This window comes from Corvus brachyrhynchos, unplaced genomic scaffold (genome assembly GCF_000691975.1).
Source record: "Corvus brachyrhynchos isolate BGI_N302 unplaced genomic scaffold, ASM69197v1 scaffold44, whole genome shotgun sequence".
Taxonomy (NCBI): domain Eukaryota; kingdom Metazoa; phylum Chordata; class Aves; order Passeriformes; family Corvidae; genus Corvus; species Corvus brachyrhynchos.
In genome coordinates this window covers 514279-530103 of record NW_008238359.1, presented here as the reverse complement: position 1 = coordinate 530103, position 15825 = coordinate 514279, and the positions used below count along the sequence as shown (strand labels likewise).

At 47.4% G+C, this 15825-nt stretch overlaps 1 protein-coding gene across 3 annotated transcripts; it reads right to left on the bottom strand.

The window, feature by feature from the left end:
* Positions 1 to 21: 21 nt before the first annotated feature.
* Positions 22 to 15825, bottom strand: NRIP2 (nuclear receptor interacting protein 2). Of its 3 annotated transcripts, none has more exons than XR_001862456.1 (7): positions 15085 to 15819; positions 10285 to 10461; positions 5375 to 5457; positions 4814 to 4941; positions 2423 to 2475; positions 1481 to 1625; positions 22 to 1207 (listed from the first exon to the last, which is right to left on the bottom strand). XR_001862456.1 is itself a non-coding variant. In XM_017735893.1 (7 exons), the coding sequence occupies exons 2-7, from the start codon at positions 15313 to 15315 to the stop codon at positions 1533 to 1535; spliced, it is 765 nt and encodes a 254-aa protein (XP_017591382.1). In that variant the 5' UTR covers positions 15316 to 15628; positions 15756 to 15825; the 3' UTR covers positions 1236 to 1532. The 3 variants fall into 3 exon arrangements, 2 of the variants coding, with proteins under 2 accessions (XP_017591382.1, XP_008633100.1); XM_017735893.1 differs by lacking the exon at positions 22 to 1207 and having other exon boundaries at positions 1236 to 1625; positions 15085 to 15628; positions 15756 to 15825; XM_008634878.2 differs by lacking the exon at positions 22 to 1207 and having other exon boundaries at positions 1236 to 1625.

Below are 15825 nucleotides of genomic sequence, written 5' to 3'. Positions count from 1 at the left end.
GATGAAGCAGAAGAGGCCAGTCACACCAACTATCACTGGTGAGTGAATCCCAAATCGTATCAGCCAGGCTGTACTCTGCTGTCCTTAGCACATGTTAAACTACAGTGTACAGCTGTAGAGAAAAGAACTAACAAAAAAAAAGGGCAAAAATGTGTACAAACATTTTTTGAGAAGCACAACAGAGACAATGAGCAATTTGATACAAAAGGAAGAGATTCAGTGGTGTTTAATCCAGGAAAATAGGCAAAATGGGGTTGTCATGACATTTTGAGGGTGGATAAAGGTACATTGTGCAGAGTTTGGACAGTGAATCAGTAGCCATGAGGCATGGAACAAGCCCTGATCTAGTGCATCTTTCCTAGAGCTAGTTAAGAATAGACGGTATTTTTAATACAGCTAAGCTTTAGGATGGAAATTAAAAAAATAAAAAAGAAATTAAATAAACCCAATTGTTACATGACTTAAACACCTTTAACATTCCAGATGAGTTCACAGTTCTCTAACCTGAGCTGATACTACAAGTTCTCATTTTGTGCAAGAGAAGCAAAGTTGATGGGCTGTGTGATGCCAGGACTCGAGGCTGATGATGTGTCTATGTTTAATCACTGGATATCAAGTTAAAAGAAAGCTGACAGAGCAGAAGACTTGGTGCTGTAGTTCATTGCAATGTTTAAACTTAGTGGCAGGATCTCTGATGAAGCAGAAGAGGGAACAGGGATGCAGCTGAGGGAACAGGGATGCAGCTCTAGCAGCTGGAGTGCAGAGAGGAGTGGCCTGGCCAGAAGAACAGGGTGTGCAAGTCTGGTTACAGGGTATAACACCAAGAGATGGTAAGCATTGTCATTCATATAATACAGCTTGGTGCCCAGGAATGCAGTGGCAAAGCCCAAGCCCCTGTCAGTGCTTTAGGCATCTACACTCAATATTTCTGCAAAGGTTTCTTAGAACTGAGAACTCAAACTGTTCTTGCTGCAAAGTTTTCCAAAAAAATACTTCTGTTCTGCTCTGAGCGAGAGAAAAGCAGCAAAATCCAGATTCCCAGAGTGCAGGCGAGGGGAACAGAGCCCTTCCAACCAAGAAACAGGAGTGGTGTATGCTGGCATTGAGGCAACAAGAAGGGAAACATTCAGAGCAATCTTTGGAGGTCTTCGGAGAAAACGCGGTTCTCCTGTCAACAGAACGACTGGAGATCCTTCACAGAGACTCTCTGGTGAACAGAGTGTATTGTAAAGTCATTAAAGGGGTAGCATAAATTTATTACAGAACCAGAAGTTGGAGTGACTAGGGCCAAATAGCAGAACAAGAACAAAATGCCCATTTGGCACATCAGGACAAGCAAGAGGGTCCACTGAAAGGAGGGGTATCTCAAGTTGAGGCACTCCCAGTGACAACAGCTTCCAGCACCCGCTCCCCTTTTTCTCACTCCCCATTGAATGCCTCAGCCTAGAACTCAGCAAGGTTAGGGGCATGGGAGCCTCACCCTCATCTCTGTCTCATGGCAGCAAGTCTTCAGACATGGGGAATGCAGCCAGTCACTGACCAGGCTCTTCAGAGGCGTGTAAAAAAGGCAGCTCCTGACTCAGTGCTCTAAATCTCAGGACTCCTTCCTCCAAGTCGATGCAACACTAAAGAAGGAGAGAGACAGTTATTTGCTGGACATTTCAGATACCAAATCTCATGATGTCTATGACTGGGGAGAATCTGTAACACCTCCTTGGGTTTGTAGACACAGTTTTCCTCCCCTGTCCCACGTGCTGCCTCCTTGCTCCAGTTCCTTTCAATGGGATTCATCTCCAAACCTGTCACAGGGCTATTCGTCTCTCTTCTTCCTATGACCCCCTCTAAGCTGATGCCCTCACATCACTCAGCCATTCAACCCATTGCTTTTCCTGTTTTGTGAGTCTGGCATGTGGCCACAAATGTGTGACAGGCAGGAGCCAGCTTGCTGCAGCCGTAGCCTGAGCCACCCAGGAGGCAGGCTCAGCAGAGCACTGACCCTGAGCCAAGCTGACAAAAGGAAAGGACTCTTTACACTCTTGGCCAGTGAGTGTTGGACACTGAATGTGATCACATGGCTTCATTTGTCTCAAAGCAAGGGCAGAGCTTGTTCACATCTGCCTTCAAGGGGCAACATGGGTCTAACTCGTGCCTTTTCTTGTCTCCAGTTTCCTCTTGCCATTTGCAACTTCCATGGTCAGGAATACAGGGAATGGGAGATGTGATAATATCCTATTGAGTGTTTTCTTTCTTAAAACCTTTAAGAAGGACTGGAAAGGAATCAGTGTCTCAGAGCATACAGCATCCAGTCAGGCGGAATTGCCCTGAGAGACGTGGACATTAAGTATTTCTGATGCATACAACAACCAGATCTTGGAGAGCTTCCTGAGAGGAGCCTTGCAATAAGCAAGGAGCTGTTCCTTACCTTGAGAGACCACAGAGTCTGGAGGCCAATGCAAAACTCCAGCATTTCATCATCTGAGAAGAGAGAAGAGACTGATCAGGCTTTAGATTATGTAATACTGCCTCATTAAAGAAAGTGTGTTTCTCCTGTAAAAGGATATGAAATACAAGAACATCTGATTCATAAATTTTTATGGTTATGGTCTCTTCAGTACAAAGCAGATAACAAATAACAAGGAAAAGGATGAGTTAAACACACGAACATTAACAAGCAGATGGTAACAGTGACAATAATAAATCAGCACTCTTCTGCCACTCACTGATGAGCCTTTAAAGGAGCTATTTAGGCACAGTCCTGAAGATGGTCAAAATGAACTTTGCAGCTGATAAGAGAAGGAAACCATGATTATCATGACTACTGTGAGGGAAATTTGAGAGGGTTTATGTGACTGTTTAAAACTTAATATGAGATATCAGAAGGGGCTTGTGAGATCCCATAAAACTTTGGGCTGTGTAAGGGAAGGGCCAAAGGCAGGAGAAGGCAAGCATCGGGGTGAATCAGGAGAGAACAAGCATGGAAAAATGGAGAGGAGAGGGGATAAGGGGGCCAGTCACATGCAAGCAGGCTGTTGGTCAGTTCACTTGTCTGACCAAAGCCTGCACCTAATGGCTGCAATCTATCCAATCTTACTGAATAATTTTATTAAGTTTTTTTTTTCCCCGTGTAACTTGTCTATCCTGCTTGTAACTGCTGCAAGTCTTCAGTGTCAGCAAACATGGAAGATGCATGGGGTTAAAGGGCAAATAGCTCCAGATGTCAGCAACTTGAGGGACTGGCAAGAGAGGTGCCTGGAACTGAAGGGACTATAGGCCCAGGGCTCACAGGTGTGTGCCAGCAACTGGAGAAGGGGACATAGCTCATGGGTGACAACACCAGTGTGCAAGAGAAATCTGGGTGCCAGTAACGGGGGAAGGGAGCACGGGCTGTAGGGCTTTTACACTTGGGTGCCAGCAACTGGAGGGATTGTGATGTGTGCTGCAAGGCCTGAGTTCCAGTAACTGGAGGGGAGTATAGGTCACAGAACTTGTGGGTTTTGGTGACAGTACTGGAGAGCTCAGCTTGCAAGAGCTCTGGGTACCAGCTCTGGCTGGGGTCACCAGGGCCTTAGGTTTGTAAGCCAGCAACTGAAGAGGAGAGGGCATGCTTGTGAGAGGTCTTAGAGTCACCAATCTGGACTTCCATGGCAGCTAAGGAGGAATTCCCAGGTTCTGGAGTCTTCAGGAATCAGCAGCAGCTTGTAATGTCACTAACACTTCCCATGTCTCCTGGAGGCCTGCTTGCCCTGTAACCAGTGGCTGTAATTTATAATTTATTCATAATCACATAAGTGAGAGCACTGTGTGCACAGGGAGATGTAAGACACAGGTGTAGCAATTCTGCTCCTTCCAGGCAGCCATTTCCACATCCCAACAAAATGGGTAGTAGCTATGTGGTAAACTCACCTGTGCCGGTACTAGCACAGATTCCCCATGAAGGGCAAGAACAAGCAGAGTGGAAACCAGGAAAGAAGAGCAAGCCAGAGTGTGTAAGAGGAGGAAGCTCTTTCTAGATGACTTAGAATGTGGGAAGAATGTACATGAAGAGAGGGAACAAGGGAGGCCTTGGAAGATGAACAGGACTCATTGAAGATGGGGAAACAGATTAAAGCAAAGAAGGTAAAGCTGGAAGACTAATAGGGAGAAAGAACAGGCGGGGGGGAAAGACAACCAGGTTGTTTTCAGCATATGCACAGCTTGATGTAAATGCAGAACATGCAGCCTTTCTGCTGTTTTCTGAGCCTGCCTCAGTGTCTGTGGACTTGTCTCCTATGGCTCCTTCCTTCAAAGGGTCCTGCTTCAGGACACTGAAGGAGACTCAGCACTCTGGGGCTACCTGGTTCTTTCAGGGTGCTCCCTGCAGCAGAGGCAGAGGAGCACACAGAGAAACACTCTAGGAAATAAGCTGTACCCTCTGGTACTTTCTCAGATGACTTCCAGCCAGCCAGAGATACAAGTGCCCATTTCATAGGAGAACATAAGGCACCAGGGGATTAATCAAGTCATCTGCAGAATTTATGAAAGGTCCATTTTAGAATTGAAATGAGGATTTTTCACATCCTTTGTTAAGAAGGAAAAACCATCTAATTTCTCTCCACTTTCAATGTCTTCTGTCTTCTCTGTACTCTTCCTATGCCCTTTGCCTTTGGTTACATTGAGGGCATTCACTGTGTATGGTGATGTTGGCCTGCAGCGGAGGTGGCCACATCACCAACCTTCCACCATGTTCTGCTTTTTCCAAAGGTCCTTTAAATGCCCTTGGCAGGGCAAGAGGGACACAGGAGAAACAAGGGAGAGGAGGGGCTGGCTCTCTCACCTACAACCAGTGCTGAACACAGCACTGTCTCCTGGCCAAATTGCAATTCCATATGTTCTACTCGGCCAACAACGCTGGGGATGGGAAGAGAGAGGTCTCCACAGTCCATGGCAGACACTTCTTCCAGCCTGTGGGACACAAGAGGTGTTATTGCCTCAAGTGGAGGAAGAGGAGGAAAACCAGGACTTCTCACTGATGGCAGTTCCTCATAGTCTCGTTGGGAACAGGCCCACAAGAGGGGGAACCCCTTCCATGCAGTATGTCTGGAGGCAGATTCAGCAAGCAAAACCTCACCACCAGCCACCAGCTGGACAGCTTTCCCTTGCAGTACACACAGACAGAATGACACAGCTCTGCCTCAGAGTCTGGGGTCTGCACACAGCTTTGCCAGTGCTCTAATGCCTTGCCCTGCAGCCCACCCTCTGCCTCTTCTCCTGAACAGCCATGTGCACATGCAAAACTGCCAGTAATTATCACTGGGGCTGGCAATCCAGAGAGCCTGGGTTCTTGCCATAGGTTTTCTTTTAGCCATCCCTTCTTTTATACTGTGCAAAGACTTACCCCAGCTGGTTTAAACACCTCTTGGAGATGAGGTTTGGTAGACACCCAGTGTTAACAGTCGCTTTCAATACCTGACCTTGGCACTAGAAAAAACAACAACAGAAAATTACTGTAAGCTCACAATCAGCTTATTCACTCCTCCAACAGTGTGACTTGGTCTTTCTGAGCAACATAGCCAAAGATGTGGTGTTTTAGGCAGTAGTCAGAAGGCAGGAGGTTCATCCCAGACAATGGTGGTTTCCCCAGTGCTCTGCAAGCCTCTCTCAAACACTTCTTTTTGAATTTGTCTTCTTTCATGTGTATTTGATTGCCCAGACACTTACTTGTTTTTAGTGACTTTATAGTATTCCAGTCAAGAGATGATTAGACAATTTGTTCGTAAAACCCACATGGACTTTGTTAGCAGAGCAATAAGTGATATGACAAAAGCTTGTAAAGGAATACAAGCATGTGCTACAGTTTTTCTGGGTTTCATCTCTCCATTTCTTCTGGTGTTGCAGGGAACAATGTCCCAGGGCTACACATTTGTTCTCAGTAGAAAAGCTGCCAGAGGGAGAAGTCTGAGGGAGAAACAGGAGCACCCAGAACAAACACACCTGAGATGAGCTTGAATTTAAGGCAGTTCCCGAGATAACTGACAAATCCATGTGACTCCTGAATCCAAGACACAACCTAATCAAGATATGACTATTTTGTGTAGGGCTTACATCATGTTTCTATATAGCTCTCTAAGGATACAAGACATGATACTACAATAGTCACAGCTGGTGTCATTTAGCAAAGAGGGAGACTGTGCCCTGTGCCCAAGTCACCTGTGCATGATTTTACTGGAATAGTTCCCAGTGCCTTGCTCACTTCATTTCTTTACCCCTTTGAACATAAAAGGGAAAAGGAGATGTGGTTGCCATCTGTTTTCTGTCCCCTCTGCAGAGAGGTCCTTAATGGCAGGCCAGAGGTGATGAAGTAACAGCAGGTTACGTTCATTTTGGGGGTCTGAAAACATAGGGCTGTCAAGGACATCGATAAGAATTAGGCTCAGGGAAAAAAAAAAAAAAAAAAGGAGGAACAGGACTTAGTAAAGGAACTGCAAAAATATGGAGTAGCTGTCATATACAAAATACATCTTTCCTCTACCTAGGGTGCCTAATCATACCTATTCCTGATGGCCTAATTCTTCAAGGCTCTGTCTCACACCACTATTACCGCAGGCCTGCGTCCTAGGGTATATCACCGTGTCCCGCAGCCATGGGGAGGAGGAGGAGAGAAGATCCAGCAGGCAGGAATTGTGCAGCAAAATTGATTTATTTAATTATTTTACAAACTCTTTTATAGACTTTTTTCTTCATAGTCTAATTGGATAAAGGACCAGCCACCCCTTGGGGGTTGATTGGCTAAAATCCTAAAACGTCCATTGTCAAAATATTTTTCTACTATACCATAAACAAGATTTTTCAAGGTTGCAGGTGGCTTGGTCGTTTACATTCTCTGCTACCTCTTCTGTGAGAGAGAAAAGTCTCTCACGGACTTAGAAAATAGCAAGAAAATCCTTGCTAGCAGCATTTTTGTATCTACACACCACCATCCAAAAAAAACCCCACCAAAAAACCCCACCCACAAAATTTTCTTTTTGGGAGACTTATTGTCTTCCTACGATCATTTGTGGTATTCCTGTGCTTTCTTCTCTTCCATCCACTATGGCACTTTGTGACATGAACCACTCAGAAGCAGCAACAGACCTGCCACTGCTTCTCTGCTCTTATACTCATTCCTGACAAGTTTAAATGCTTGAACACCTTAAGCAGATCAGCGCAGCAATGAGGGACTCAGTGCAGCACCAGCAGGGTCAAGAAAAATGTCTTAATTTTATGATTTCTTAACTAAGTCTGTTTATGATTATTAATCATCACAGAGAGCTACATCCAATATTTCCAAGATTTCATTTTCAAAAATGTGCTATCTGTGAGTAGTTATAAAGACAGAGAAGAAAACAACTCCCGTGGGAAATACTGGAATGCTGCAGACACAATACCAACAGGGTCCCTTTCAGCCTAAACCATGTTGGGATTCTATGCCAAACCCCCCCCCCCCGATTTTGGAGCTCTGCAGTGTCTGTGCTGCCTGGTCCTCCCTGACACATCAGCCCTGCCTGAAAGGGCTGTGGCCAGACTAAGCAGAGAGGCAAGATAAAGCACAGAGTGCAGGTGCATGCCAAACATCTGCCTCCACATCCTCTCTACTCAGAAACACGACCTGGAGCGTGGCTAGCAATGGCAAAGGAATCACTTGGGAGCAGGCAGACTCGAGATGCATGAGCTGCTGTCATAATAAGCCTAAGCTGTATCACTAGGCAGATTATTGAATTTTGTTTCAGAGCAGGCTGGGAAATCTGCAAGTTAGAGACTTGATAGGATATAACAGGACAGTGATTATTCTGTAGAAAACAACATTTAATCTCATTCAGTGTAAACAGCCCTATGCCACTAACCATTTCCCTAGAGAATTCACCAGGAGCCTGAGGAAAGTCCTTGGTCCAGCATACCACAAATACAGTGCAGGCAGCTCATAAGCACTGCAAGGCTTCTTGGACTAGAAAGACTTTTCATCACTTTACCCACTCTCATCTCTGGTCCAGAATTTTCAGTCTGTTACTACCAGTCAGCATTATTCTTTTATCTAAATGTCAATTATGGGGATTTCCAAGAAGGAGGGGAAGGGGAATCAGTAAGGATCACCATTTATAAAGAGCTGTGTTTTCTGAAATGATGTCAGTTCTGAAGTCAAGAAGCTGCTTTAGCAAACAAAAGGCTGATCAATTCCAGGTTGCTTTGGCATAGAAGAAAAGTGGCCTTTGATAGTAGTGAAATCTTTCAATATCTATTTCTAAGTCAACAAGACACAAGCCCCACACAAAAAATAACAGCTTGATTTTATGTTGCAGATGCCAGTCATAACTAGCTTTCCAAAGTGCTTTTCAAAAACTGTCACAAAAAGGGGCAATTCTGCTGAAGTACCATCTGGGCAGCCCACCTAAGCAAATTAATGAGTGAGTGACTGCAGTACAACTATTACAGACTAGATCTGTCTGTGATCTCTGAGATTTAAAAAGGCCTTAGGCATAGGGCAACCAAAACCTGTTAGAGTGAAAACACTTACTGCCTGAATCTCCCTGTATCACTGAAGTCTACATATATTTGGCTTTATTCTTTAGTCAAGTTCAGTTACAAGTCAGGTGATGCATTTGTTACCACTTTGAGATTTTCAGCATACTTGTCTGTGTGTAAATGGTAGATTAGCTTTTCTCAGGAGTCAGGGGAAAAAAGACTTCTCTGGGGCTGTGCTCCTTTTCTAATCAAAACTGCACCATAATCAAGCAGATCTCCAAAAGGTACCAGCTCACCTCTCCGGTTCCAATGAACTGGCAGCCTGAGTCTTGTTTGCTGCCACAGATCTGTTACTGACAGGAGAGGCTTTTTGAAGTTCACAAATGCAAACATCAAAAGCAGCAAGACAAAAAGAAGGAGAGGAGAGCTTCCCTTCCTTCAATGTAAGAAGATCAAATGTAACAAACAGTGACTGGCTCCTAAGAAGAGCAGAAAAAGAGAGAAATGCCTGTGCAGAATTCAGGGAATGTTACGTGCAGCATTAGACCTATTTCCTTGCTTGCAATGCTCATTAACCTTCCTCTGTGAGGGAAAATAAAACGTGGGTGACAGCTGGGGTTCAGTCCACTGGAAACACAAAAGGGAATGACCAGTGGACTGTAACGCTGACTTAGCTACTGCCCCTTGGATACAATACCTGTACATGCCTGTCCTTGTTCAGTGTGCATGCCTGGCAAAACCCCCACCCTTTATCACTGAATTTCCTCTTGCAGAACAATAAGGAGAGGTCATTAAAGAAAAAGAAACACCTTTATTTGCTCAAAACCAGGCTCCAAGTAATTGGAGAAATTACACTGAGAGCCATTCATCCTACCAGTCTGTCCCCAAGTGTGGTTATGTTAACCCAGCTATATTAAAGTCTAAAACACAGGGTAAGCAATGGCTAACTGCAGCAGTAAAGGCTGCAAAACAAACCTGAGAGTGGCTTTGCTTGGTACTCAGAAAGCTGATCTAAGCCTTTCAGAAGCTTGCTACCAGGCTGTATTCATATGATAATTTATTGTGCCAAATGAATTTTCAAAGGTATATATGTTTTTCTTGGAAGTGTAGCCTTTACACTCTGATATGGGAGATGTTCTTTAGGACAGGTAACTGAACTAAAACCAGCTTTAAAATGGGTTTTGTACAACAGGTCTGTATCTTGGTGAGTCTCATATCTGCATATTACTGTGAAGCTCTGACCATCTTTCATGGGCCACCGCTTTTGGATGTGCTTTCTCTAACTGCAGGGGCTAGCGAGTAGTGTGCTCTGCTGTATAGGAGGGTAGAAGAAGAAAAGGGAGCTAAAAATACTGCTTCCATCAAGAGACACAGCTGTGCTAATTTGGAGCACACTTTCTGAGGAGGTCCTGTGACACCTGAGAGAATCAGACTAGACTGGAGCTAGTTAAGTGTAAATCAACTAGAGGCACCTGTCTTCAAGTGATAAGGAGACATTCCTTGCTTCTATAGGCAATTATAAAATACCTCATATCGTGGGAAAGCTGGCCTTCAAAGGAAGGAGATGTGATTAAGGTAATTTATCTTCAAATATGGGCAACTAGAAAGCATGTAGCAGAAAGGCTTTCCTCTGGCTTTTGGAAAACCTGCACCCTAACTCTAAGAGAGGCCATGCATGAAATCTCTTCTCTTTGGCTGGAAAGCTGGCTTTGCAATTTATAACTCAGCATGGCCCTTGGGAGGGGCACAGCTGGAACTCTGAGCACTTGCCATCACTGTGAAATCAGCAGCACCGTGTCATTGCCTTACCTGGCACCGTATTAGCAGGGCTGAAGTCTCTTTTCTCCTGTCCTCTCCCTTTTCCATCTTTTCATCCTGGTCTTTTGCCAGCGGAGATTGAACCCGTGCAGACTGACCCCTGGCCTCGCCCCGCAGCTTGTTCAGGTTGCCTTCCAAGAGGCGCCGCTGGACCACGCTATGAGGCTGCTGTCTCCATCACAAAGAAAGAGAAATCCCGGCTAAGTATGGAGCTAAGGACAAGGACATTTGCCAGCTCAGGGATGCACGTTGCAAATGCTTGACCCAACTGATCATCCTGATGAAAGACATGCTTATCCAAAACAATTTTCTTTAAATCACAAGATTTTTTTCTGTAGCCGCTAATTTGGTGTTAAAGTGTTGGGATGTCTGTGACAGGCAGGTCTCTGGGATGCAATTATTGGAGGAGAAGAACATGCCTGATGCATGCTTTCCCCACTCATATCTGTTCCTTCAGCTGAACATGCACTGGAGCATCTCATCCCTGTTCAGGTACTGCAATACACTGCCTGCTGGGCGTGCTGGCATCCCACCAGGCACATTCACACTTTCTAATGTGGGAGGGCAGGAGGAATGCAGCGTGTGTGTGATGTACATGTGGGCAAGAAGGCAGGACTGCAGATATTTCAGGTGTACGAGCAATTATTTGTAGTGAAGCAGGAAGCTCCCCCTGAAGAGGAAACTAAAACAAGCTTTTAATGTTTCTTGGAGTCCATCTCTGCTCCCCACCATCAGATGCTCTAGCTTTTGCCCAGTATTGATCCATCCAGTCCCTGCACAGCTACTGAATCAACAGTGGGCAACACCAATGAAACAGGTGTCTGTTGGAGGTAGCTTTGTCCTTTCTCCATGTGCTCAGCCCCATGGCCCTTCTGCAGGAGAGCAGCTGGTCTGAGCTGGCCATGGCACTCCCAATAACAGCTGCCTATTTGAAGAAAGGCAAATAATCTAAAGGGGTTAATGTGCTACAGCTTAAACTGTTGTTTTTATCTTTCTTTAAAAAAAACCAGAAAAAATTAAAAGTCATCTCCCAGGTGGTGCAGCAGTTTGATGCAGGATCTTGTCAATGGGCAGGCCAAACACCTGAGCTAGACCAGACCTGCCAATGAGCTGAGCTGCATTAACCCCACAGGTTACTTGTGTTTTGGACTTGCTTCATGCATGGCCAAAGAGCTGAGGCCAAGGAAGTGTGCAAACTGCAGTTTGAAGCACCCTGACTTGTCAGATTTGCCCAATGGTTGGAGCAGGACAGCTGTCACTGGCTCTTTGGTCACACTCAGCATTGCTCTTTGCAAGATGCCAAGTCCCTCATGCCTTTTGTTTCCTGCCACTCAAGGGGTGGGAGATCATTCACGTGCTGCATGAGAAACACTGCAGCAGTTGAAAAAGTGGGGTAAAAATATCCCTCTGCTCCTGGTCTTTTCCCAGCCTACTGTGCCGGCCCACAGCACAGCTGGTCGTTGTACTTAGCTCCCTAAATACTCTGAGCACAGTGCCAGTTTGGCTGCCAGCTAACATCTGGGCCATGGGAAAAGGGCAGGGAACAAACAGCAGGTCTCCAAATTCCCATCCTCCCTCCTGCCTCTTACCATCTGGCATGCAAAGGACCTTTCCCTATCCCTGCAACCTTTCCCACAGAACGAGCGGGCCCTTTGCAGCAGCCACCTCTGTCCCCTTCTTGTCACTCAGGCTGGGAAGAGGCCAAGTGCTGGTGGGGGTTAGCTGAGCTTTGGGATTTTGGAGGCATCTGATTCAATAGCAGACTCCTAGGGCCCTGCCTGTCTTCTCTCTCACCAGTGAAACAGAAGTGGAGACTGTTGTCGCTCTTGGACTGGTTAGAAACCATTAGATTTAGAGGATGGTGAGGGAGGATGTTGTGGGTGTTGTGGGAGCTAGAAAGGATGCCATCTCAGGGCACTTAGAGGGATCAAAGAAGATTCCCAGTGCAACTTAGGGAAGGTTCAGGTTCTCCAATGTGAAATCTCCAGGCCTTGCTATGATTAGTGACATTGTATGAGCTGGGGATCTTGATTTTTTGGAGGTGGGAAGACAGATCTTCAGACCTTCTTGGTACTTCCAGAATATTTTAGCCCATTTAGCATTTTCTATTTTGCCATTAAAAAAACCCCAAAACTGATCGTGCTTTTTGTTGCAAAGCTGGAAACATGATGTCTCCACGGAAATGTGTAATTACTCATTATTGGAGACATGATGGGCCCATCAAATCCTAGGCACTGCTGGATGCATTGCATAAGCTGAATGCACACCCAGAATACACAGAAAAGAGTGGCAAAAAGTAACAGCCCGTGACTGTAAAAGAAAGCAGGTATTTTGTTTCAAATTATATGGGGCCTTGCTCTAATTTTAGGACATGGAGCTGCCACAGCTGAAGTCTCTGGCACTGTCAATGGAGACCTTTTTTTGGGGAATTAATTAAACTTTCCTCCCGGTGTAAGTGCTATAGGAGTCTGGGCTGTTTTACTCTCTCCAAATCAAACTCTCTAGCACTTCCTACTGCTGCTTCATTTTCAGTACATTCCTGGTTTGTATTCCTGTCCTCCAAGAGGGAGCCAGATCAATTTGGGAAACAGAAGTGGGGTTTTCACAGGGCTGGAGAAGTGCCTAGATAAGTAAGCCAAGAGCATATTTTGGACTCTGATTTGCAGCCCCCAAAACATCACAGCAGTATCACAGTGGCCCTTTGAGTTGCAGGAATTGCTGAATCCCTCTGGGAAATCTAAGGTCTGGTTCTTCTTTTGCTCCAAGTTAAAGCAGAAACTGATGTTCACACTTGACCCCAGGAATGGCACTATGTGTGTGAACTTTGCACAGGGGCCACACTTTATTTGGTGCCCTCTAACACCAGAGCAAACTGTCCATGTCAGAAAAAAACCTGTCATGCTTTATTCACTGCTCCCTAGGTCCATGGTAAAAATGTTTCAGACGTTCTGCTGTGGACCAAACATGAAGTTTGCAGTGGGTTGCAGTGACCAAGCGCTGCCTGCACACCAGGAATTCTGCCTGGAATGGTTAATTCCACCAGGAGAGAGCTGCTTGTGGCAAGTGATTTGGACAAGGACTGTCTTGTTCAAGGAGCCCCTTGGGGCTTCAGGGTGCCAGTTGTCGCTTTGAGGCATGGTGTGACAGGAGTCAATCCCAAAGCAAAGCTGGTAGACAGGTTTCTCCCGGCCTTTGCGGCTGGGGTCAGTGGACGCGCACCGAGAGACTCAGAAGTGGCTCCTCTCCATACCCTGCCGAGGGACGGGCCCAGGGTGATGCCGGGCTGTGCTCCTGAGGCGAGTTTGAGCTGCAGTGCTGCAGGCCCCGAGGGCCGGCAGAGCCCTGCCCGTGCTGCCAGCCTGAGCGGAGCTCTCCGCTGTGGCCAGAGCTCCTTCCCCGCGGGAGGAGAGTCCCTGCTCCTGGCTAGGACAGCTCTGACATGACGCCCCTCTCGCCCTCCAGCCGTGACTGTGGCAGGGTCGGAGGGACACTGCACACCCGTCCCTGCTGACAGCCATGAGTGCGGCTGCAGAACGTGAGGCGGCAGCTCAGGGTGACTTGGAGGAGCCGCCCTTGGCCCTGCCGAGCCAGGGGCTGCCGAGGCAGCTGAGGCAGCTGCGGGGAGGGTGGCGGGAGCAGCAGGATGTGCCAGCACGGGAACGTGGCGCTGACCCCTCCTCTGTGCAGGGCAGAGCCGCTGCACCCCAAGGTTCCAGCAAGGAGGATCAGCTCCCATTCAGTGCCAGGGACCTGCCGGTCCCACACGCGTGTGGCCCTGTGCCACTGTGTGCCTCGGGAGCTGGGAAATGTCAGAGGCACACACGAGAGAGCATCTGTGGTGTTGCTGCAATTGTCTGAGGATCCAGAGGGAAGCACAGACTGCAGGGAGGGGCAAGATCTTTTATGACCCCCACTGCCACAGATGGAACAAGTGCCCCCATCACAACCAGACCTCAGCCCTCTTTTGGGAAAATGGTTTATACCTCCACATCCTTGAATAGTTTACAGTGGAGAGAAGTTGGATTGCAAAACTACCAGAGCAAGGAGAATATGTGTGCAGTTGAGCCGGCAATAGATCCTGTGGGAATCTGCTTCCAGCCTTGGGGAAGCCCTTCCAGACCACAGACTGCCAAGGCTCCTGGAACAGACCTCCCTCCCTGATGCTTCCTGCTCCACGTCACCACAAGGAGATGCCCACAGGCCTCGCTCCCGTGCCTCCTCCCCAAAGGAGTCACCCACAAGTGCCAGGCACTGCATCTGCCTGTGTGCCTGGATAGAAGTCCTGCCCTTTGCTTGCCCCTCCACAAACCCAGAGAGTGGGGGGAGAGAGAAAATTGCAAAAAGGTGACAAGGTCAAACATAAGTCTCTCACAGTGTCATGAATTGTACTTCCCTCCCTGCTGAGTCCTGCTCCTGAGGAGCTGGACTTTGAGCTGGATCATGCAGAAATACATGGGGCCTTCTCGAGATGTCCCACATGGAAACTTATATGTCACATGAACATATGTTGCTACTGGGTGAATGGAAGTTTGGATTTTGGATGGTCCTTCCAGTCCATGTCTGCCTGCCTCTGCAAGGAGTTTGGCTCCTACGGGGAAGCATGAGAAGATGGATGCAAGCAAATGAGTGATTAATTCTTTCCCCTCACCCTGACCTGCTCCTAGATGATCCTGAAGGAAAGTTTCATTTTTGCTGAACCTATGATCCTTTCACAAAGCCTGACAGCAGCTCCCAGCTGGAATGAAGGCTATTAGGAGGACTCCCTCCCACACGGGGTCCCACTGGACTCACCAGATCCTTGGAGGTGCCAAGCCTTGTCAAGCCATCCAGGGGCAGCAGATCAGCAGAGTCCTTGTGCACAAACTGGGTGGCCTGTTTGAGGCGCCTCTTCTGTTGCAGAATAGCTTTGTTCCTCAGCTCCGTCTCACACTCCTGTCGCTCCAGGTCGGGAGATCCCTCGCTCTGCTTTTCTTCCTGGTCTCCTTGCCCCAGTGGCAGGGGGCAGCTCTTCCTTGTGCTCATGGTGAAGATTCAGACAGAACAGGTCCTTCTCGGTACGCTGGGGTGTTCCCTGAACTCGTCTCCTGGTGTTTGCCCTCTGGAAGCTGACTCAGTCTCTGATCTCCTTTCCCTTTCCCTTCCCCACGGCTCTCCTCTTCTTTTCTCTGCCTTTCCTCCTGCTCTCTTAGTTATAACTCACGCATCTCTGAAGAGTCTCCGTGCCCGTTTCTCCCTCTGTCCTCTCCACTCCTCCGTGTCCCTCTGCTCCCGCCTCTTCCTCTCCCTCACTTCTCCTACCCTGACTGCAGCTTTGCCTCCTCCAGTCCGTGGGTCCCTGTCGTAATAGAAAAAGCCCCGCGTCAGAACCCGCTTTCCATAAATCACGGCAGAACCGGCAGGATGCTCCGGCTGGAAAAATCCAGCAGCAGAAGGATGGCCCCGCTGCTGGGGGCTGGCCTTACCTCGGCGGGCTGCGCGCACGCAGCGCGCGTGTCTGTGTGTGTGTCTGTGTGTCTGTGTGTGTGTGTGTGT

Bases quoted from the DNA above. Each gene is read 5' to 3' on its own strand.
- NRIP2 (XM_017735893.1), bottom strand. From the start codon at position 15,315: ATGAGCACAAGGAAGAGCTGCCCCCTGCCACTGGGGCAAGGAGACCAG. The intron at 10,462-15,084 runs GTGAGTCCAGTG...TGATGGAGACAG, and splicing joins TTGGCACCTCCAAGGATCTG to CAGCCTCATAGCGTGGTCCA. The intron at 2,476-4,813 runs GTGAGAGAGCCA...CTCTCTTCTCAG, and splicing joins GTGTTCAGCACTGGTTGTAG to ATGATGAAATGCTGGAGTTT.